At 40.6% G+C, this 22,485-nt stretch overlaps 1 protein-coding gene across 1 annotated transcript; it reads right to left on the reverse strand.

Moving 5' to 3' along the window:
* Window positions 1–8,717: 8,717 nt before the first annotated feature.
* On the reverse strand, window positions 8,718–20,616 carry LOC147848856 (histidine--tRNA ligase, chloroplastic/mitochondrial-like). Its single transcript, XM_087338033.1, has 12 exons — window positions 20,337–20,616; window positions 19,299–19,489; window positions 18,746–18,841; window positions 17,619–17,707; window positions 17,387–17,516; window positions 11,640–11,732; window positions 11,490–11,564; window positions 11,219–11,336; window positions 10,510–10,652; window positions 10,218–10,346; window positions 9,609–9,772; window positions 8,718–9,428 (listed from the first exon to the last, which is right to left on the reverse strand). Exons 1-12 carry the CDS (start codon window positions 20,554–20,556, stop codon window positions 9,266–9,268), a joined length of 1,611 nt encoding a protein of 536 aa, XP_087194159.1. The 5' UTR covers window positions 20,557–20,616; the 3' UTR covers window positions 8,718–9,265.
* Window positions 20,617–22,485: the final 1,869 nt, after the last annotated feature.

The raw sequence follows: 22,485 nt of genomic DNA on the forward strand, positions 1-22,485 counted from the left end.
TTTGCTCCGATTGGTACCTCGAAACAGCCGAACTCACTGTCGAGTGAGTGAGTTGACTCATCATCGGTGAAGCGATCGTCTTCGTATTCCGCCATTTTCGCCTTGCCTTTGTCCATCTACGGGCTAGGCCGTGATGTGCTTTGATCGCTCAAAGGCTCTTGTGGTCCGCTCAGTCGAGTCGTGATCGGACTTTCTTCGAACATGCGCGTAAGATGATCTTCATCCTCTATCTCTTGTTCGGTGGATTCCGGATCGAGCGGAGTCGGAGGCGAAGTTGTCTCTGGTGCGTACCAGGATGCAGACTCGTCAAAGACGACGTCTCGACTTACCCGAGATTTTCGAGTTGAGGGGTTGTAGCACTTGTACCCCTTTTGCTCCAGTGAGTATCCTACGAGGATACATTTCTCCGACTTCGGGTCAAGCTTTTGATGCTTCTCGTCGGGGATGTGCACGTACGCAATGGAGCCGAATATCCGAACATGTGATAGATTCGGCTTCTTTCCGAAGAATCTTTCATGTGGAGTGACCTCGTGCACGCCGGATGTTGTGCATCGGTTCATTAGGTAGACAGCCGTATTTGCCGCTTCGGCCCAATATGACTTGGGCATATGCTTCTCGTTCATCATGGCCCGCGCTACTTCGAGGATGTGTCAATTTTTGCGCTCGGCTACTCCGTCTTGTTGCGGAGTGTGTCGGCAAGTGAATTCTCGCCGAATTCCTTCCTTTCGGAGATACACCGTGAAATCATCCGAGAAGTACTCCTTGCCGCCATCCGATCGAAGGCATCGTACATGTCGGCCCGTGGCTTTCTCGACTTCATTCTTGAAATTTTGGAAGTGTCTGAACACTTCGCTCTTTTGCCGCATCGGGTAGATCCAAGTGTGCCTAGAAAAGTCGTCGACGAAGAGCACGTAATAGGGGCATCCGCCGAATGTCGCCGTTTGAGCCGGACCCCATATATCGGAATGAATTACGTCGAGTACGCCTTTGCTCACATTCCGCTCCTTCGGAAATGGGTGTCGGTGTTGCTTGCCGAATTGGCACGCTTCGCATACACCTTCAATCTCCTTCTCTTTGAATGTCGGGAGTCCGATAACAACTCCTTTCGATTTCATTGCTTTGAGTTTGTTGAGCTTGATGTGGCCGATTCGCTTATGCCATAGCTCTATGTCGGAGTTGGCTTTTGTGCTTTTCGCGAACATGGCGGATTTCATCTCGTGTGAATCGAGAATGAACATTCGGCCCTCTCTTCTTCCGCGTGCGATGATTCGGCCTTCTTTTTCGATGAAGCACCCTTCTTGGTCGAATCGTACTTGCATCCCTTGCTCAACCATTTGGCCAACCGAGACCAAATTCTTTGTGATGGTAGGTACATGCAAGACATTTTTAATGTATGTTTGCTTACCTCTTTCGCCGAACGAGACATTCCCAATGTGCCGAATCGGGTGCGTAGTGTCATCTCCGGTTTCGACATAACCGGGTCGCTCCGGCTCTCGAAGTTCGAGAAACCATTCTTTATGGGATGTCATATGGTTTGAGGCTCCGGAGTCTACAAACCATACGTCCTCCGGATTGAGGGCACTAGTTGAGGTAGAGGCCGACATAAAGTTTGCTCTATGTTTTATCATGAACATTCCGCCACGGTCGGAGTTGCGTGTATACATTCCGCCACGATCTTCATAGTCGGAGTTGTTCCCGTACATTCCGCTATACTCTTCGTAGTCGGAATTGTGTGCGTAATTCGTGAGTTATCGGCTTGTGGAAGCCAATTCACGCATCTTCTTTCGGCACTCTTCTTCGTGGTGGTCGAGCTTTCCGCAATATCCGCATTTGGTTGCGTTTTGACGGCTCAGGCCGGAGTGGAAGCTCCCCCTTCTTGCGAAGGTTCCTCGTTGGCCTCCGTTTTGCGGCCGAAATTGGGAGTTGTTGTCGTAGGTCGGACCTCGTCCGCCTTGTCCTTGTCCGAATCGGCCTCTCGCTCGTCCGCGTCCTCTTCCTCCAGTAGAGTGCGTGTAGAGCATGTGGCCTTCCGACTCATTGCTCCTTGTACGCACATGGTTTTCTTCGACCAATAGCATTGATTGGAGCTCGAAGAAGGAGGGCGATTTCTCCCGTGCTAGAACGGGGGTTCGCATCGCGCCGAACCGTGGTGCGAGGCCGCCGAGGCATATTTGCACCATCTCATCATCATCTATACATCATGGCCCGCGCTACTTCGAGGATGTGTCAATTTTTGCGCTCGGCTACTCCGTCTTGTTGCGGAGTGTGTCGGCAAGTGAATTCTCGCCGAATTCCTTCCTTTCGGAGATACACCGTGAAATCATCCGAGAAGTACTCCTTGCCGCCATCCGATCGAAGGCATCGTACATGTCGGCCCGTGGCTTTCTCGACTTCATTCTTGAAATTTTGGAAGTGTCTGAACACTTCGCTCTTTTGCCGCATCGGGTAGATCCAAGTGTGCCTAGAAAAGTCGTCGACGAAGAGCACGTAATAGGGGCATCCGCCGAATGTCGCCGTTTGAGCCGGACCCCATATATCGGAATGAATTACGTCGAGTACGCCTTTGCTCACATTCCGCTCCTTCGGAAATGGGTGTCGGTGTTGCTTGCCGAATTGGCACGCTTCGCATACACCTTCAATCTCCTTCTCTTTGAATGTCGGGAGTCCGATAACAACTCCTTTCGATTTCATTGCTTTGAGTTTGTTGAGCTTGATGTGGCCGATTCGCTTATGCCATAGCTCTATGTCGGAGTTGGCTTTTGTGCTTTTCGCGAACATGGCGGATTTCATCTCGTGTGAATCGAGAATGAACATTCGGCCCTCTCTTCTTCCGCGTGCGATGATTCGGCCTTCTTTTTCGATGAAGCACCCTTCTTGGTCGAATCGTACTTGCATCCCTTGCTCAACCATTTGGCCAACCGAGACCAAATTCTTTGTGATGGTAGGTACATGCAAGACATTTTTAATGTATGTTTGCTTACCTCTTTCGCCGAACGAGACATTCCCAATGTGCCGAATCGGGTGCGTAGTGTCATCTCCGGTTTCGACATAACCGGGTCGCTCCGGCTCTCGAAGTTCGAGAAACCATTCTTTATGGGATGTCATATGGTTTGAGGCTCCGGAGTCTACAAACCATACGTCCTCCGGATTGAGGGCACTAGTTGAGGTAGAGGCCGACATAAAGTTTGCTCTATGTTTTATCATGAACATTCCGCCACGGTCGGAGTTGCGTGTATACATTCCGCCACGATCTTCATAGTCGGAGTTGTTCCCGTACATTCCGCTATACTCTTCGTAGTCGGAATTGTGTGCGTAATTCGTGAGTTATCGGCTTGTGGAAGCCAATTCACGCATCTTCTTTCGGCACTCTTCTTCGTGGTGGTCGAGCTTTCCGCAATATCCGCATTTGGTTGCGTTTTGACGGCTCAGGCCGGAGTGGAAGCTCCCCCTTCTTGCGAAGGTTCCTCGTTGGCCTCCGTTTTGCGGCCGAAATTGGGAGTTGTTGTCGTAGGTCGGACCTCGTCCGCCTTGTCCTTGTCCGAATCGGCCTCTCGCTCGTCCGCGTCCTCTTCCTCCAGTAGAGTGCGTGTAGAGCATGTGGCCTTCCGACTCATTGCTCCTTGTACGCACATGGTTTTCTTCGACCAATAGCATTGATTGGAGCTCGAAGAAGGAGGGCGATTTCTCCCGTGCTAGAACGGGGGTTCGCATCGCGCCGAACCGTGGTGCGAGGCCGCCGAGGCATTATTGAGCCGAGCGAGTCGCAAAGCTCCTTGATCTTCAAGGTATATGTCGTGATAAACATATCCCTTTGTTGAATGTTGTTCAACTCTTGGCGGAGTTGAAGCTTCCTCGAGGTCGTGTTGGCAGCGAAAATCTTTCGTAGGTTTTCCCACGCTTCCTTCGGCGTCTTGGCTTCTCGAATGTAACCGAGCATGTGGTCGTGAACACATGTCGCCAAACAATACATCACGCGGCTTGCGGCTTGCTCCCATGTCGCGTATCCGGGAGCCGCTTCAGCGGGTCGGTCTTCATGCGCTCCTTTGATGTAGCTCCAATAGCCTTGTTCGACAAGGTATTGGTGCATCTTGTACTCCCAAGATGCGAAGTTGTTTCGATCCAACTTCTCGGTAGGGAGAGCGCTCCCCATTTGAGTATTCATTATGTCGATTCTTCTTCTTCTTCTTCGCTCTTCGAATGCGAGCTATGTAGCGACGCTACGATAGCTATGAGCCGGTTCTTGGTCGTCAGCGTAGAGCACAACACACGATCACGATGAGGCGAATGGGCTAGATCGAGCTACCAAATCGCTCTGATACCATGTAAAGAATCAAGAGATTGATTCTTGTGAAGCGGAATAGGTGTGAACTGTGTGTGTATGTGTGTATGAGATAGAGAGAGAGACACACACACAGAGTATACGCAAGGTTAAGTATATTAGCAAAGGAGAAAGACTCAACATTATACAAGCTGGGAGGAGGGTGCTTTATGTAGTCACCCTCTCTCTTCATTAACTACAAGGCTCATGGAGCATGGGGAATGTGAAAGCTCATAAGTTACGTGTCATAGAATATGAGGCTTTACGTTCAGACAATGGAGGTGAGTATACCTCTCACGAATTTGGTGACTTTTGTAAGTTTGGAGGCATTCGGAGAGAGTTTGCAGCTCCTTACACCCCTATCCAAAATGGTGTGGCTGAGAGGATGAATAGAACCATCCAAGACAGAGTTGTCTCTATGCTACACCATGCAAACATCTCACAAGGTTTTTGGGCAAAAGCCGTTTTAACAGCAATCCATGTGATTAATCTATGACCGAACACGGCCATAGGTCTAAAAGTGGCACAAGAGTTGTGGACAAGCAAGACACCTCATTATGCTCATCTTAGAGTTTTTGGATGCGAAGCATATGTACACGTTCCAAAAACTTTAAGAAGGAAATTGGACTATAAATGTAGAAAATGTATATTCCTTGGTTACGGAATTGATGGGCAGTTTGGATATGGCTTATGGGACCCTGACACACGTACTGTGGTCAAAAGTAGTGATGTTGTTTTTTATGAGAACAAAATGCATAAATAGTTTGTAAAGGAGGTAGAAGTGAGAAAGGTTGTGTTTAAAGATATTATGCCTTCTATTGATGTAAAACAAAAAAATATTATTGATGTACATGCTTCTACATGTGGGCAATCACGAAAAATTGTTATTGGTCAGTATGATGATGCCCAAAATGATGATGCTCAGCACAATGATGTGCAAAATAATGATTTCAACAAGAATATGCTCAGAATGATATTTATCATGCACAACCTGAGGGTATTTAGGTCCAAGAATCATTGAGGAGATCCATGTGTGTCTCCAAAGCACCTAGTAAGTTTGTTGATTATGTAATGCTAACAGATGTCGGTGAGCCTTCATGTTACAATGAAGCCATATCTGTTCATGATCATGCTAAATGGAAACAAGCGATGCAAAATGAGTTGGACAATATCCATAAGAATGGAAATTGGGATTTAGTGCCTTTGCCAAAAGGTGTAAATGATTGTATAAATACAAGTACACATCTGATAGTGTTCATCCCAAGTATAAAGCTCGCATTGTGGCAAAAGGTTTTAAACAAGAACAAGGAGTCGATTTCGATGAAATCTTCTCGTCGGTAGTCAAGATGACTATGTTACGCATGATGCTTGCATTGGTTGCTAAGAATGATCTTGATTTATTTCAAATGGATGTAAAAACTGTCTTTTTGCATGGAGATCTCGATGAAGAGATCTATATGGAGCAACCAAAGGGTTTTAAAGTTTATGGGAAAATGCCTTTGGTATGTAAACTTAAGAAAAGTTTATATGGTCTTAAGCAATCACCACGAAAATGGTATCATAAATTCGATGCTTTTATGAGGTCCCAAAGTTATGCTAGGAGTAATGAAGATTCATGCTTATATACAAAGAAATGTATAGATGACTCATATGTTATTTTGATACTCTATGCAAATAACATGCTCATCGCCAGTAAGAACAAGGATGAGTTGTCCAAACTAAAGAAAAATCTGAGTCAAACCTTTGATATGAAAGATTTGGGAAATGCTAAACACATCCTTGGAATGCGTATTACTCGGGATAGGAGTAATGGATGTATTTATTTGTCTGAACCTGAGTATGTATGCAAAATACTCAAGAGGTTTAATATGGAGAATGCAAAGCCTTTGAGCACTCCATTATCTATGCATGTTAAACTGAGCAAAGATGAATGCCCCAAATCTAATCATGAAAAGGAGTTCATGAGTAAAATTCCTTACCAGTCTGTTGTTGGTAGTCGTATGTACGTTATGATAGCGACTAGGCCAGACATTGCTTTTGCAGTGGGAGTTGTGAGCAGATTTTTGTCAAATCTTGGTAAGAAACATTGGGAGGCAGTTAAACTGATATTAAGATATTTGTGTGGCACTAAGAATAGGTGTCTATGTTTAGGTGGCGGAAATATATCCATTATAGGATATACAGACTCTGATTATGTTGGTTGTTCTGACAATAGAAAATCCACTTCGGGTTATATTTTTCAATTTATGGGAGGTGTCATATCTTGGAGATCTCATCTCCAAGAATGCACTGCTCTGTCCACTACAGAAGTAGAGTATGTTGCGGCTAGCAAAGCATTAAGGAAGCCGTATGGGTGTCTAGATTAGCTTGTGACATGGGCATACCTAATCTTGTACCCATATTGTTTTGTGATAGTCAAAGTGACATTGCATTGGCGAAAAGCCCAGTATACCATGCAAAGACCAAGCACATTGGAGTGTGATATCACTTCATTTGGGAATGCATATCTGCTGGCTACATCAGTCTTGAGAAAGTTGCCTCTCAAGAAAATGTCGCAGATGCATTGACCAAAGCTCTACCGCATGATGTGCTAGTCTAGCATTGTTGTCATTTGATGGGAATTACTCAGGTCTTGAGGTTACAGACACTGTTTTTGTATATTGTGTAACATACTCATCAAGTAGGATAGGATGTGTAGGTCTTGTTCAATAATCTTCCCATCAACTTTGTTGATCCCTTGTTTGGCCTTTAGTGGGAGATTGATAGTGAGAAAGGCCAAAAAGGTAATTTCTCACTATTTATGAATAGGTATATAAATGAATAGAAAGGTAATTTCTCACTATGTATGCTGTTCACCATTTTTCTGCACAGCGGCTCCTCCGCTTCCATTGCTCCTCACAACAGGGCTCACGGCCTCGGTGAAATTGAGTGCGAAGAGGGAGGCCGCGCCGAAGACCGCAGAGAGAAGGAGGAGTTGAGTGCGGGTAGGAAGACACCATTCACCTCGATGTGCACCAAGTACTGTAGTTTTGAGCAGGAAGGGCTTGCTTGTATGGAGATTGGCGGGCCTCGGCCACCCCGGGACCTCCAGCGGCACAAAGGAGCAATGCGAGCACGAGAGATGGCGGCCTACGGCTTGGCTTGCATTAATGATGTTGGAAGATGAGGCCCATGCCAAAGCATCCATAGATGGTCTCTAATTTTAAATTTTGCGAAGTGATGCCTTGCGAACTCAAGCGCAATGTGCTTTTTGTCAATCTCTTTATCTTTGGACCTACGAAAATATATGGATATATGTTGGTTGGGATATGTATAGAATTGATTGATATCTATGTGTATGTATGTGTGTTATGTGTGTATGTATGGAATAAGTGCTGTTGATGTTGGTTGTGAGTTTGGACCGTATATATAGCTTAAATTTTAAGATTCTCGTTTCTAAAAATACAAGACAATGCTAAAGACCCGTTGTAAGCACCAATACATACATAACTACTAATAATAACATAGATCTTATTTTGATTGGCTTCACTAGTCTATCCATCCTATACATATATATCTATGTATGAATGTCAAAGTTACCAACCAATAATGCCCATGAAATAAGATCTCTATGTTAATAATGGAAAGTCAAACCTAACGTTGGTGGTATGTGAGTATTTGACTTTTAAATCTGTGTCCACTAGTCATGATCATCATTGCTAGGTTGACAAAACACGTGGATTTATACACCATATGTTTCCAGAAAAAATGGAAACAAATCAAGTCTTAGCACAATCCAAGGACCAAGATGCATGTAAGTTAGGTTCTCAGTATACGTAACTTAGTTTTTACTACACGGCCCACAGCCAATTATTTTTGACATGTGATTGCCCTTTCATGTCTCGTTACTTTTTTTATGAACATTACTATTCGACACCTTCACCTTGGTTACCCAAGTGTTGATTGTGAATCATGATTCTTATCGTGCCAGATAAATAATTTCTAGATATATGAATGCTCAAAGTTCCAAGTGTATGTGAATCATAATCAAATTGGACTCACACATTAAATATGAGGTTCCTAGTATGCCATATGCATAGGTGCTTGGCCCATATCATTCTCTTAGCATAATTTGCCTTAAAACAATGATACAATTATTAGGCAAACAGAAGGTTTATATAGAATGAGTGTGTGGCATGGAGACTAAAATATGGAGGGGAGCATGGCTAAACCAACAGCCTTCTATTTCCATGAGTTAAACCCGAAGATAAAATAAAAAGTACAATTTGATATGCACACCAACCCTTCCTAAGTATCAAACACGTGACCGTTGTTTTACTTGCACATGCCATGCTCCCAAAACAAACCAATGTGCACTTTTAGTGATGGCTATGATATCTCTAATATAGAAAGCCATGTCAAATCAGAACATTCTTTTTAACCAAACAAATTGAAGAGTTGTTAGATCACATGAATTGCTTGGGTCCATATATCATTTCTCCTTTTTTTGACACAAAATTGTCTGGCTTTTGTAATTTATTGTGATTTTCTCTGAAAATACAGAATGGAAGAAACAAATGAGCTGTTTAAGCATTCACCCCATAACTGAAGTTTTGAATTAGCTTTCAGTCTTATTAAGGAGTGAAGCAACACTTTGGAAACCATTTGAATGACTTTAAATATTTGCATTATTGAACGCATTCAATAAGTTCGGATTGATACTAGAAATAATTTTGTGTAACTGGGTTTATGTTATAATGACTGAAGAAGTGTAGTTCAAGCAGTCCAGCTGCTGAGGTCAGCAATAAGATTATCAACTAGAATATCTTTCTCCTCTCTTGAAGTCAGATTCTTAACACGAACTGATCCACGCTCCCATTCACTTGTGAACAGTATGATCTGCTTGACTTGTAAACGTTCAGCATGCTTAAATGCCCTGTGAGTATATAACAGACATGCAACAGTAGTTCAAGCAGTCCAGCTACTGAGCTCAGCAATAAGATTATCAACTAGAATATCTTTCTCCTCTCTTGAAGTCAGATTCTTAACACGAACTGATCCACGCTCCCATTCACTTGTGCCTAACAGTATGATCTGCTTGGCTTGTAAACGTTCAGCATGCTTAAATGCCCTGTGGGTATATAACAGACATGCAACAATTATACACACATACAAAGAAATCATACTACAGTCATACAATAAAAACATAATTATACATGTAGTCAAAATATACAGACACAATAAACACATACCATGAAAACAATGTACATTTGCATTTACATCAGAAACTCATAAATGAAATTGAGGTTACCATTTCATCTTCTTATTCTCAAGAACAAGTTCCACAGCAAATCCTGCATTCCGCAACCGATTTGCGACCAATCCAGCTTGTGGCCTTAGCTCTTCCTCTAGTGCAAACACAATGCAATCCACATCAAGCTGAAGATTGGGCACTAGTCCTTTCTCCTTCAGCAACTGAAAGTATCCAAGTCAATAATAAGTCATTGTGATCAATGATTTCATTTTACGCTTTTTTTGGGTAATAGCTTTTAGGAGAAAATGTCAACTTCCTAAAATATCCGTAACTTGTGGGATATTTACCAGGGTTCAAAATTTTAAAATTTACTAATACAAAGGGTTATTCTGGTGTAATTCCCTAACATATATTGATAGTGAGAAAGCTTGCAATTAAGCGAATAGGTCCAAATGAATGGCAATGTATACAACATTGTGGTAGAGCTTGAATGTATGCGTTAGTGATGTATCTTCATTTCAATGAAAGTTCCAACACAATCAAACATATGTTGTGACCGGATGATCAGTGCTTTTCTACTTAAATCATGCCTTGAGTAATACATCATAAGTTCCATAGAAAGCATTAACACAATCACATTTGCCAAGGATAAATAGAACTAAATACCTCCACAATGACAGCATCACCAAATCCAAAGCCACATGCAGGAATCTCAGGCCCACCAAAAGTTGATAGCAATCGATCATAGCGACCACCTCCACAAATCGCACGAAGCTTTCCATCTCTATCAAAACCCTTCAGAAAAAAGATGGATTGTTTTTATTAGAGTTTACACAAAGAGAAAAACCCTTGTTTTATTATTCATTGATTAAACTTTAGTCCTAAATTTTAAGGCAAAAGATGACCGTGGGGCTCAAATTGATGCTCGTGAAAAAATGGAATATAGATAATTTCTTACTTCAAATACAGTGCCTGTATAGTATGCCAGACCTCTAACAACGGAAGCATCAAAACAAAGCCAGTCAGCATAACCATATCCACTAGCTAATGCAAATAGCTGATTCAATTCTCTCACAGCTTCATTGTCAGAGCCCAGAAAACCTGCAAATGGAGGAAAGATTAAAAAAAACTGTTTTTCTATGGAGCATTGAAATTGCACCAGTTGCTGCTTAAATACGCATAAGATTAATAATATCAAAGTCTCCACTCTTAGGGTTCAAGGATATTCAAATGTAAATATATCGTCAGAAACTATATTTTGGCTCCTGAACCTGCAGATAATCTGCAGATGGCTACCATAAGTTTAAAAAAAGAACAAAAAAGACTGCCAGATGACTTTGATGTCCAGCCAAACTCTTACAAAGTGATCGTCTCTATCCTATCAGCAATGAAAAATAAACAAGAGTCTGAAAATATGGCATTCCCTATAAGCACATATATAGAATACAAGAATAGATAACAGTGTTCACAAGTGAGATCCTCCAGTGAAGTCTATCTCCTGCCCAAGGAAGATTATTCACATTATATTTGGAGGAGGACGACCATAAATAAGAAGAACACTCCCATATTCACAAATTCATTCAGGCACAGACATTCTTTAACAGAGGAAATCAGGAGATGATATGAATGGATGATGTTTACGAAGTGCATTTTAATCAGAAGTTTGCCTTCAAGTTCTGAAAGTGATCGCAGAGACAGAGCACTCAGAATGCCATCAACGGCATCTTTTGAAACTCCAAGCTTCAACAGTTCATCCTCAACCTCTTGGCGAGAAATTTTCTCCATCTGTCAATAGAATCTATTTCCTTTTTAGACAAATACCATGCTTCTACTATAACTTAAATGGATGATAGGAAGACAAATTGAATATAAAAGTGCAAAGTTGGACGTTTACATGATTCCACAAAAGATTCAATGAATTTAAAACAAAATTAATACCTTATCAACAATCACACAAACTGCAGCAAATGATTCTTTCGGCACTGAATATTGCCCAAGAACAGATTGAAGCACCTGTCAAACTCCATTATTTATGCAAGTTCTACGAAGATACAAATCAACTGAAATTTGAATATCTAAATTGATTACCTTTCTATTGGATACTCGAATCCCAACATCTTCAGATGTAATGCCAACTTTTTTGAAAAATACAACAATACCAGAGAGAAGTTCTGCTTCTGCCTGGATTTGGAAACAGTTTTAAGTTTCATGCACACATTATGAGAAGGGCTACACATAGAAACTACCTGTAAAATGCAAAAAAACTACAAAAGATCTCGCATTGCTTATATGCTCCTACAATGTCATACAATAGTCATAACTCATAAAGGAACATTTGATCTTTTCCTGAAATTTGAAGCACTATTACATTACATGTTTTAAGCATGCACCAGGTTAATTATGCCTGGTACAAATTAGAAGATTAATTGTCAGTGATCTGAAAACCTAAATGAGTTTCTCTTAAAAGACGTTAATATATCTTCTTTCTTTCTTTCTTTCTACATAAGCCTTTATAGAAACACTCTCAAAGAAACCACGCACTTGATAGGCATATTCCTTATTTGAAGATTTTGCTCAGTTGCAAAAATTGTTAGAAATATTGAGAATTGATTAGATGGGTATATAGAGTTACAATTACAGAGATAGATATATGAAAACAAAACTTCTATTACATATGAGAGTAGCTCACAATGGTAGTTTACCCATGCGCTCACACCTTAGCTCACAATTGGATGATAAAGCAGTGAAATGTATTTTTGTAGGATACAGTTTTGAAAGTAAAGGCTATTGTCTGTATCATCCACAATCTAAAAGCATTTTGGTTAGCCGTGATGTTGTTTTTGTGGAGGGCCACTTCTTTCATGTACGAAGGAGACATCAGTTAGCTCCAGACATGTGTATGACACTTTGTTGCCTCTGTTTACAAGTGGACAGTTAAGTGTTGGCCCACTTGAGGCACCTTCTCTGCCTTTGGAAGCTACTCATAATGATGTAGATCATTCCATTTCTGATGCAGATCATTCTATTTCTGATGCAGACTTACATGATGCACTTATTAATGAGAGGGCTGATATAGAGGAGGCAAAGACTGTGCCTAAATGGCTGTTGCAGACTTTGCAAGACAGTAAATTGGATTTTCCTTTGTCATACCGTACTCGTTCAGGTTATCATAGTGCTTCTTTTGCATCAGATTGTTATGCTATGGCTGCCTCTAGTCTTTGCGATGAGAATGAGCCTATTTCTTTTGATGAAGCACAAAATTCAGAAAATTGGATGGCTGCTATGCAATCAGAATATGATGCTATTATGAGGACTGGTACATGGTCTTTATGTGACTTGCCTCCTGGCAAGAAGGCTATTGGCACAAAGTGGTTATATAAGCTAAAGTGTAAACCTGATGGAACAATTGACAAGTATAAGGCTAGGCTTGTTGCGAAAGGTTATGCCCAAGAAAAAGGCATTGATTTTGATGAGACCTTTGCTCCCACCTGCCATATGACTACTGTTCGTAGCATCTGTGCAATTGCAGCTCATCGTGGTTGGAATGTACATCAGTTGGACATTAAAACAACATTTCTAAATGGCGATCTTCATGACGAAGTGTGTATCCCAGCCCCGTGGTTTTGTGTAGAAAGGGCATGAACACAAAGTGTGCAGGTTGAGAAAGGCATTATATGGCTTGAAGCAAGCACCACATTCTTGGTATGAAAAGATACATGCCTATTTGATTGCATTTGGGTTTGAGAATAGTCCAATTGAAAGCACCTTATATGTTAAGCGTGTTGATGATGTATTTCTGATCATGGTTGTGTATGTCAATGATATGTTGCTCACTGGTCCCAATGAGAAGCATATTGCTGACTTTAAGGCTGATTTGCATGCCTCTTTTGAGATGTCAGATTTGGGGCATTTGCATCATTATTTGGGCATTCAATTCATGCAAGTTGATGGTGGAATAGCTTTGTGTCAATCAAAATACATTGACACATTATTACAGCGTTTTAGCCTTGAAGACTGTAAACCTATTGCTACTCCCATGGAGCTGTACAGGTTTACATTTGAGCCTTCATGATGCTGGAATGAATTTGATGCTGTTCTCTATCAGCAGGCAGTTGGATGCTTGATTTGCTTATGCATAACCCAACCTGACATTCAGTTTGTTGTCTCTCAGATGAGCAGGTTTATGCATTGCCCAGGAGTTAAGCATTGGCAGGCAGTTAAGCGCATCTTTCGCTACTTGAGTGGTACCTGGTCACTTGGGTTGTTTTATCCCAAGTGGGGATCACTACCACCAGACCTGCATGCTTTTTCTGACTCTGATTGGACTGGTTGTTATGACACTCGTGTGTCCACAAGTGGTTTTTGCTTCATGCTTGGTAGCTCATGCATATCTTGGTTGAGCAAGAAGCAGCCTACTGTGGCCACTTCTAGTTGTGAGGCTGAGTGTAGGGCAGCTTTCACAGCTACAGTTGAGTGTGTGTGGCTCAGACGCCTTTTAGCTGATTTGGGTGTTGGTCAGTCTTCTACCACCACCATCTTCACTAACAGTCAAAGCGCAATGGCAGTTGCGAGGAAATCTGTGTTCCATGCTCGCACTAAGCACATTGAGGTGCATTATCACTATGTCACGGAAAGGTTCTCCGCTGGTGAGATCAGTTTGGCTTATGTGCCCACGCAGGAGAACACTGCAGACCTCTTCACAAAGGTCTGCCTAGGGAGAAGTTTCAAGCTTTCCGCAAAGCTTTAGACCTAATCCCATTTGTGGATTCATCTCTATCCACATAGCTTGGCATTTGTTTAACCATGAGTGTCAGCTCCTTGTTCACCGCATCACTGACAATAATGTGTGAACACACTTAGGACTACAGGGGCATTTTTTCCCTCTTTAGGAGGTTTTTTCCCCCTGTCTATAAATACTCTCATAACCCTAAAGTGGAAAAGTTTTTTTGGGGATTCAAAATAAGAACCCAACAGTTTTTTGATAAATTAATTAAATTAAATAAAGGTTCACAAACTCCCCCCTTTTTTATTTGACACTATAAAGGAGAGTTAATACTAATCATATTTTTATAATCTACTAATGAATTATTGCTCTTTTCTTAGTTAATTTAATTTTTTTAATTTAAAAAAGGAAAGCGCTATTTGCCCCCCCATTTTTTTTAGAATTTCTGATAGTTCTCACCTCGTTCGGCAACATGTCTCAACAAGCGTCTTCAGCTTCAATTATCGACAAAACCTTCACCGAGAGAGGGGCTCTGATCAGTTTTATCAAGGACCATTTCCGTGCTCAGAATATCATCGTTGTATTGGATAAGCATAGTGACAACCAAAAAGCCACTTTCAAGTGCTACTATGGGGGGAAATATCGCAACCCTCTAGGCTTGACTGACGATACTCGCAAAAGACAAACGGGACTCGTCTAATGAACTGCCCATTCTTCGTTAGAGCAAACTTCTCGAAGAAAATGGGACATTGGACTATTAAAAAGGCAGCTATTGCGCACAACCATCCTATTTCTGACAATCTCGGTGGTATATCAACGGCTCGTAGACTTAACTGAAACAGAAAAAGCCATTGTTCAAGACATGGCAAATGCTGGAACTGGTGCGGCTTCAACTCTGGCCTACTTGAGAGAAAAAACCAGAAATCAATGAACCACCAGGAAAGAAATCTACAACAAAAAAATTTAGGGGGGGGGATAGCCAAAATGGGGGGGCAAATAGTGCTTTCCATTAACTTCTTGGATATTTATTTTGCAAAACGAATGATTTTATAATATTCTTGGTGCCATTTCGTATTCTCGAATATTGTGAATATCACGCATGTGTCAATCTATCGTTAACTTAAACGAGATGCTTCTAAATTTTAAAGAATGCAACAATTGTATTCTCAAATTTCCATCGAATGTACAATGACCTGTGACAGACATACTTTGTTGTGATTGGAGCACATTTCTAAATTAAGAGTTAAGCCTCAACGTCCTCTGGCAGGCAGCACATATATCCTCATTGGTATAGCAAGAATGTAAAGATTGACTTGGGAGAAAGATATATTAATGTCTGTAAAAGGCCATATTGGCCTATGAGACCTGTCAGACATTTACAACTGTTTATAACTGTTTACAACTGTTTGTGATGCATAGCAAGAATGTAAAGATTGACTTGGGAGAAAGATAGATTAATGTCTGTAAAAGACCATAATGGCCTATGAGACCTGTCAGACATTCATAACTGTTTATAACTAGTCAATGTGAATAACAAAAGAAGAATGTCTTTCTAGATGAAGACTGTCTTTCTAGATTAGGTCCCGAAAACTAAATGGGTTGAAATGAAATCGTGAATAGCTTACAATCAGCTTCTGTGCCCGATCACTGAACCTGAATTTGCTGCCCTCTGAAAGAATTCATCATTGGGTGAGGTGATGATCCAAAATGGAAACGTCAATGGGAGAACGAAAGCACATACAATGCCATTGTCATGAAGAATTCCGGCTATATGAAGAAAGAGGGGTGGATAGGCATGTGAACGAGGGCATGCAAGTAGTCACAGAACACAAGGACCGGAGTACAAGAAATGTGAATATGTGTAAAATAATTAAAGTACTAGGTAGAGTAGTTAATGGGTACTTTATGACCCACACGTATAGAGAATAAGAATAAGTTTAGATGGAGAGAATCGAGGGCAATCTCTGACAGAAAAGGCTGCCATTTACATGCGATGTAACGGCCTCCCCTTGTGCTATAAAGGGGGAGGTTTGATATTGTTTTGGGGTATCCTCGTTTTAGGAGAAGGAAGTGCTGCCACATCGAGCTCTGCAGACTTCTGCTTCTCTATGTTCTGTTTTCCGTTGTCATACTGCGAGGCCTCCATTTCGCACTGGTAGCCCCTGTATCTGTGTGTGTGTGTATAGAGCTCGAAGCTCCGTTGCCAGTTGCGTCCCGTTGTACTTTTTCTGTTTTCCTCTGTTAATCATTAGTTTGTTGAGTCCCTGTGTGTTTGGGAATCCCTGTGCTCTTATCTCTATGCTATTCTTGTTTGAGTGCGCGTAATCAAGAGCGCGAGCCCGTGAGCTCGTCGCTGTTATCAGGCAACCGGTCCGGAACAATATACGTCTCTGAGCGCTCACCGTCCAGCATCCGGGGATCGATCCGGATCAGATACGTGACCGGAAACCGATCTGGACAACCTTTCCTCTCACACCATCTCTTTGGTCCGAAACCCCGGCGGTTCCACCCCGTTTCAACACGTACTCGCGGATTTCCGGGACACTGTGTGATTAGAGAAAGCTTAAAGTAGATATAAATCAAAAGATCTTGTACTTGTTGGTTATACTTATAATTGTGAGATAGCTAGATTATTCCCTAAAGCCAGATAGCTTATTCGTAACTTAAGATAAATGGGACCATCAACTTATAAATCAGAAGTGATCATACCCATTGGGTATACTAATAAAAGGAGACCAATATCTGATTCAAAACTTGTAGTGAAATACTACTGCTACAAGATTTCTACTAGATTATTTGAATGGTGGTCACTAGCTTCTTTCTTTAGGTACTAGGTTTCCATGTGGAATTTGAAACTTTCTCAAAGGATCATTAACTTCATATGAATGAGTACAGAAAATAGGGTAAGAATCAGACACTATTCTTTGTGATTGGAAGTGCATTTTATGCATAGATAGGAATTGAAATCCCACCCCTTTACATTCACTCAAAATTAATCATATAAAAACAAAAAACTTAAGATTTGTAGGCTAAAAAAACAATAAAGGTTTAAACAAACCTAAAAGACATACATCCAAGTACTGCTCTCATACTATACTTTATTTTAACTCACCTCAACACCAGAAACACCAACTATATCCATATTCCACTGATAATGTTCACGTCTCCTTCCCCTTGTCATCCTTTCATACCGCCAACATTGTCCAATTGCAAACCATTTCACAGGAAATGGCAAAGCCTTGCTACATAAAGTAAGAAATAAACATAAATGGCATAGACGAGAACTTTAAACAGTTTTCTTCCACACATTATGGCTGCACATTGACGTTACGTGTTTCATGTACCCTTTCTGCAGTATTAATCGAGCTAATGATGGTGTGAGTTCTGGACGTAGTGAAACCCGACGTCCACCTTTATCTTCAAAATTATAAAGCTGTGCATGAACAATACGAAGTTACTTCAAGCCAAACTGCCCTGATGTTGACTGTATTTTTAAATGTATATAGTTCTCTTCCAAGGACCAATCATGACTCATAACATCACAAGGAAAACATGCAAGAAGAGATGATGTATCAAAACCGCACAACATTCTAATAATAGATACATGTCCTCTGTGGAACTGTTCTCAAAAGTGCTAGATATATGTGATCTAAACATTATTCACAGCACTGAAAAAGCTGATGGGATATCTGCTCAAAAGAAAAAAGAGTATAACACAGGATGCTCAAAACAAACTAGCATATATGGGTGCACATAGAAGCATAAACATTGATAAATTGTTTTCCAATCCTAGCATACTGTTTAAGCATAAATGTATTTAAAACTAGGCACCTGTGATAGAGGTACATGCTTCTCACCAGCTCATAACTGAGGACCAATGCAAGACTCAACTATTTATGCATGCACTTAAGGAATGAACTCCAGTTCCCAATATAAATCATCAGAACCAACATTCTATACCAGATAATGTCAAAGCAAGTTAAGTTTGGAAAGTGATGAAAACCCCGGTCCTCAATATGAAATATGACAGTTACCAGTCTCTCACCAGATGAGCTTAATGCATATATATATATATATATATATATGCTTTGAAGTATAAGGAATGAAGCCCCATTCCCTATAAGGAGAACAAAAATATAATCAACAAAGCAAGGATGGTTCAATATTACCAAATTTAAATACGTAGATATATGGTTTCACTTACTCAATATCATGCAAATGGTAAATCACTAATCGTTCATGTAAACACATCTCTATAGTGCTTCATGTTTAGCCAAGAAAGAAATCCAGAGAATAAACAACTGAGCTTCTATCACTTCCCTACAGGTAATGCACTTAGTCATGATTAACACTCAATAAAAAAATGATCTCAGAGAAAAAGCAAACAAAAACTTCTTAACAGACATACAGATGACTTACGTGAATCAAATTCAAAAGAGCAGCAAGGAAACGCATAGTATCAGAAAATTACCTGCTGTGTAATTTCTTCACCTGCTTTTCTAACAAACAATGCCTCTGATTCCAGGACAGGGAAATCTACCTCCTCGAATGCAAATAATCTGGAAACCTTTAGGCATTGACAACATATATGTCAATATCATTATGCAAAGGTATGATGAAAACAAAGAGCAGCTCAATTACAAATTGACAATAATATATATACAGAGCAAGAGGTGTGATGAAAACTAAGGATAAACCAATTGCGTATGACAAACATGTGTATACTATGATGCAAAGGCATGTGTAAACTTCGAGAAAATCAATTATGAGCACGTTATATCATTAAAAAAAAGATGTGGGAAACAAGAGAGAAAATGGACACTGCATATAATTATGCTAAGGTGTGATGAAAAACAAGAACAAAACAATTATACACAACACAACACACAAACGTGTACATAAAAGGTGTGCAACACGCATATACATATCAATATCTATATCTATCTATTTATCTATCTACATATACATAAAAAGAAAGAGAAAATTCATTCTAACATACAAAACTAAGAAGTGAAATTGTATACCTCTCTAAACTTCTGGAAGAGCCAGCTGCGAAGGCGCATTTCCTCTGGTGCAAAGTCCCTAGTTCCGCGAGGTGGGTTATAATCAATGCTTTCATTGGGATCAAGGAGGGTAGGAGGGCCTGCAGATGCTGGCCCTCTGCTGATATCACCAGCTGCAGTCGTTGCCGCAATAACAGATAGGCTTTTCCTACCTGTGTATGCACATCATTACAAAAATTGGCATTTTCAGATAGGCTTTTCCTTTTAGAAATGGAAAGCACATCAAATTTCGCTTTGTAGAAGCACCATCACACAAGTGGAAATCCGTTTTCAGATAGAAACAGCCAAGTTTAACCAAATGTTCGTACCTGACTCAAATTTTTTGTTAAGAACCATTACATGAAATATAGGCATTCTGAGATAGGAGTTTCATTTACACATAGTAAATGGTAAGTTTAACCAATGATATACATTGATCTGCACTATTTTCAGCTTCTGCGAAGTGGCATCACATGACAAATGGAACCAAAATCAATTTTCAAGAAAAAATTGTATTCTGAAAAACGCTTTTACATGAGAGGAAATACATTTTCAGATCAGTTTTTCTTTCCTGTATACACGTCGGAAATGGAATGTTTGCATTTTGAGAAACACTATTGAGCAAAATACATTTTAAAACAGGCTTTTCCTTCTTGTATCACATTATTAATATATTGCTTCTGAGAAGTGCCACTATATGAAAGGAAAGGAAAATCTTTAATAGTTGGCAACTTTAACGGTTTTTTCCCATTCACGTGCTATTTTTGTTTTTTGGAAGTCCATTACGTATGAATTTAGAAGGCAAAAAAAACGTTTCATCGGCAAGTGTAACAAATGACACACATTTATCTGCGCTGTTACTGGTTCTAAAAAGCTCCACCACATGTAACAACAGGCATTTTAATCATTGTTTGGAAAGCATAACCAAGTTTATAGAGAGGCTACTAGGAATGAAGCCAGGAACAAGATTCTCTATCTGCTCGTGTTTGAATAGAAAGATATATATATATATACACATACCTGATACAAATGGTGATGGCGAGGTGGGGTTCTTGCAGATGACATGATGTGGATAGTTCAACGATCCTGAGATGAGACGAAGAAACCTGTGCACAGAGAGGCTACTAGGAATGAGAGAGAATCGAGATTGACAGGCTGCAGGGAGAGAGCGGAGGCGCCGCCGAGGGGAGCACGAGGAACATGAAGGCGAAGCGAGCGTGGAGGAAGAAGGAATCCTCATGCTTCAGCTTAGAAAGGATAATGGAAATTCCTGAAAGCCTCAGTGAAGTAGAGAGAGTGTGTGTGTTTTTCTGTTTGAACACACAGAGTCAGAGTTAGGAGTCCATCTCGGTTCAAGCCTAAACCGAGACACTAAACCGTTTTTAAACGGTTTGACGGTTTATATGTTCGGCTCGAATCGGATTGGTTCAGACTTTAGCTTCCTTAACCGGTTTGGGTCGGTTGAAGCCGAACCGAACTGTTTTGGGTTTAACCGGTTAAGACTTAATCGGTTTGGATCAACTGATCTATGCTTAATTGATTTGGCCAAATTGGTTAAGCCAAAATCGGTTTTGTTTGGACTAGGCCAAACTGATTAAGCCGAAACCGAACCGTTGTCGATTCCTAGTCAAAGTCTCTCTCTCTCTCTCTCTCTCTCTCTCTCTCTCTCTCTCTCTCTCTCTCTCTCTCTCTCTCTCTCTCTCTCTCTCTCTCTCTCTCTCTCTCTCTCTTGTGTGTGTGTTATGGTGTGTGAAGGGATGGTAATCAAATGTCAAAGTATGTTTTTGATGTCGGTTAATGAAGCTCGGCATGGCTAGGTAATCCTTCTTGAATCAACTTAACGACATTAAATGGTTCACACGTTATCATCATGTTCATTGATTAAGATTTTATGGTTTGTTCATTTAACAATGTTGTAAGCAGCGTCACGATTAATTAAGTAATCCATAATTCAAACATGATTTAATATGGAAATCACGTCTCTCATGTTTTCCTATAGCAATACAAATGAATCGCATTTTCACAACGCATAAAGATTGTTGGCATTCTTGCACCACTGATGTTGTAAAATACGTGGCATTTTAAAAGAATAGAAATCTTTAATTATATGTTTTCTACGTTATGTTTCTCAATAAAAAGGTGTGGCTTGGACTCAATTAAAAGACCCATAGTGTTACTAACTCCAAATGGATCGATCGCATCATAGCCACCATTCGCAAAGAGCACTCATCCAATTGGTTACATCATACTCCATGCAAGGGAAGCCTCGCATTTTGCAATTTTCAAAATAAATTAAAAATTATACAAATACCACGCACAAGATGATTGATGTTGCAATTGCAAATGTTGTTCTATGTTTTGGGTTATTGGAATTGGTTTGTAAATCTATACTTCAAGTTGGACTCAATTAAAACACCCACCGAGTTACTAACTCAAAATGGGCCAATCACAACATAGCCACCATTCGCAAAGAGCACTCATCCAATTGGTTGCATCATACTCCATGCAAGGAAGCCTCATGTTTTGCAAGTTTCAAAATAAATTAAAAAATATACAAACACCATGCGAAGATGATTGATGTTGAAATAGCAAATGTTGTTCTATGTTCTCGAGACGTGTTGTACAAGAAGAACAAGAAGATCATCATCATGTTTACAACGTTAGGTTATCGCTTATATACTAAGCCCTAACTCTTTGGACAAGTTCATACTCGGATACAAAGTGGAAGGAGTCGGCCTTTTATGCCAACAAACTCCCTCGAGACTACTCTTTCTTATGTGTACAAGTGTTTGGGGTTATCTCTCCCGTAAACCTAGATTACAAAATCAATCTAAATTTATATTTACAAGTCAGTCGGCATGTGGCCGAGTCACCAGAGATATGTTCAATGGCTAGTCAGTTAGATTGACTTGTCTGAGTCGATCGGTTCGACTTACTTTCTGCTCTTTGTTCGACCTTCTTCTACTTGGTCGCTTCCGGACTTCAAGCTTCCTCTCAGTTATGAGGTCCCGGATGTGACGATACCGCACCTCAATATGCTTTGTCTTTGCGTGATAGACAGGATTATTGATGAGATGTATTGCACTTTGTGAGTCGCAATAAATGGTTGGCGTTGGTCGGTCGATTCGGCTTGTAGTTGAAAAATCAGTAGATAGTCAGTGCTGCCAGA

The sequence above is a fragment of the Azolla caroliniana genome, unplaced genomic scaffold (assembly GCF_043228905.1).
Source record: "Azolla caroliniana isolate FFs.n. ecotype wild unplaced genomic scaffold, voAzoCaro1.0.p SCAF_199, whole genome shotgun sequence".
NCBI lineage: Eukaryota > Viridiplantae > Streptophyta > Polypodiopsida > Salviniales > Salviniaceae > Azolla > Azolla caroliniana.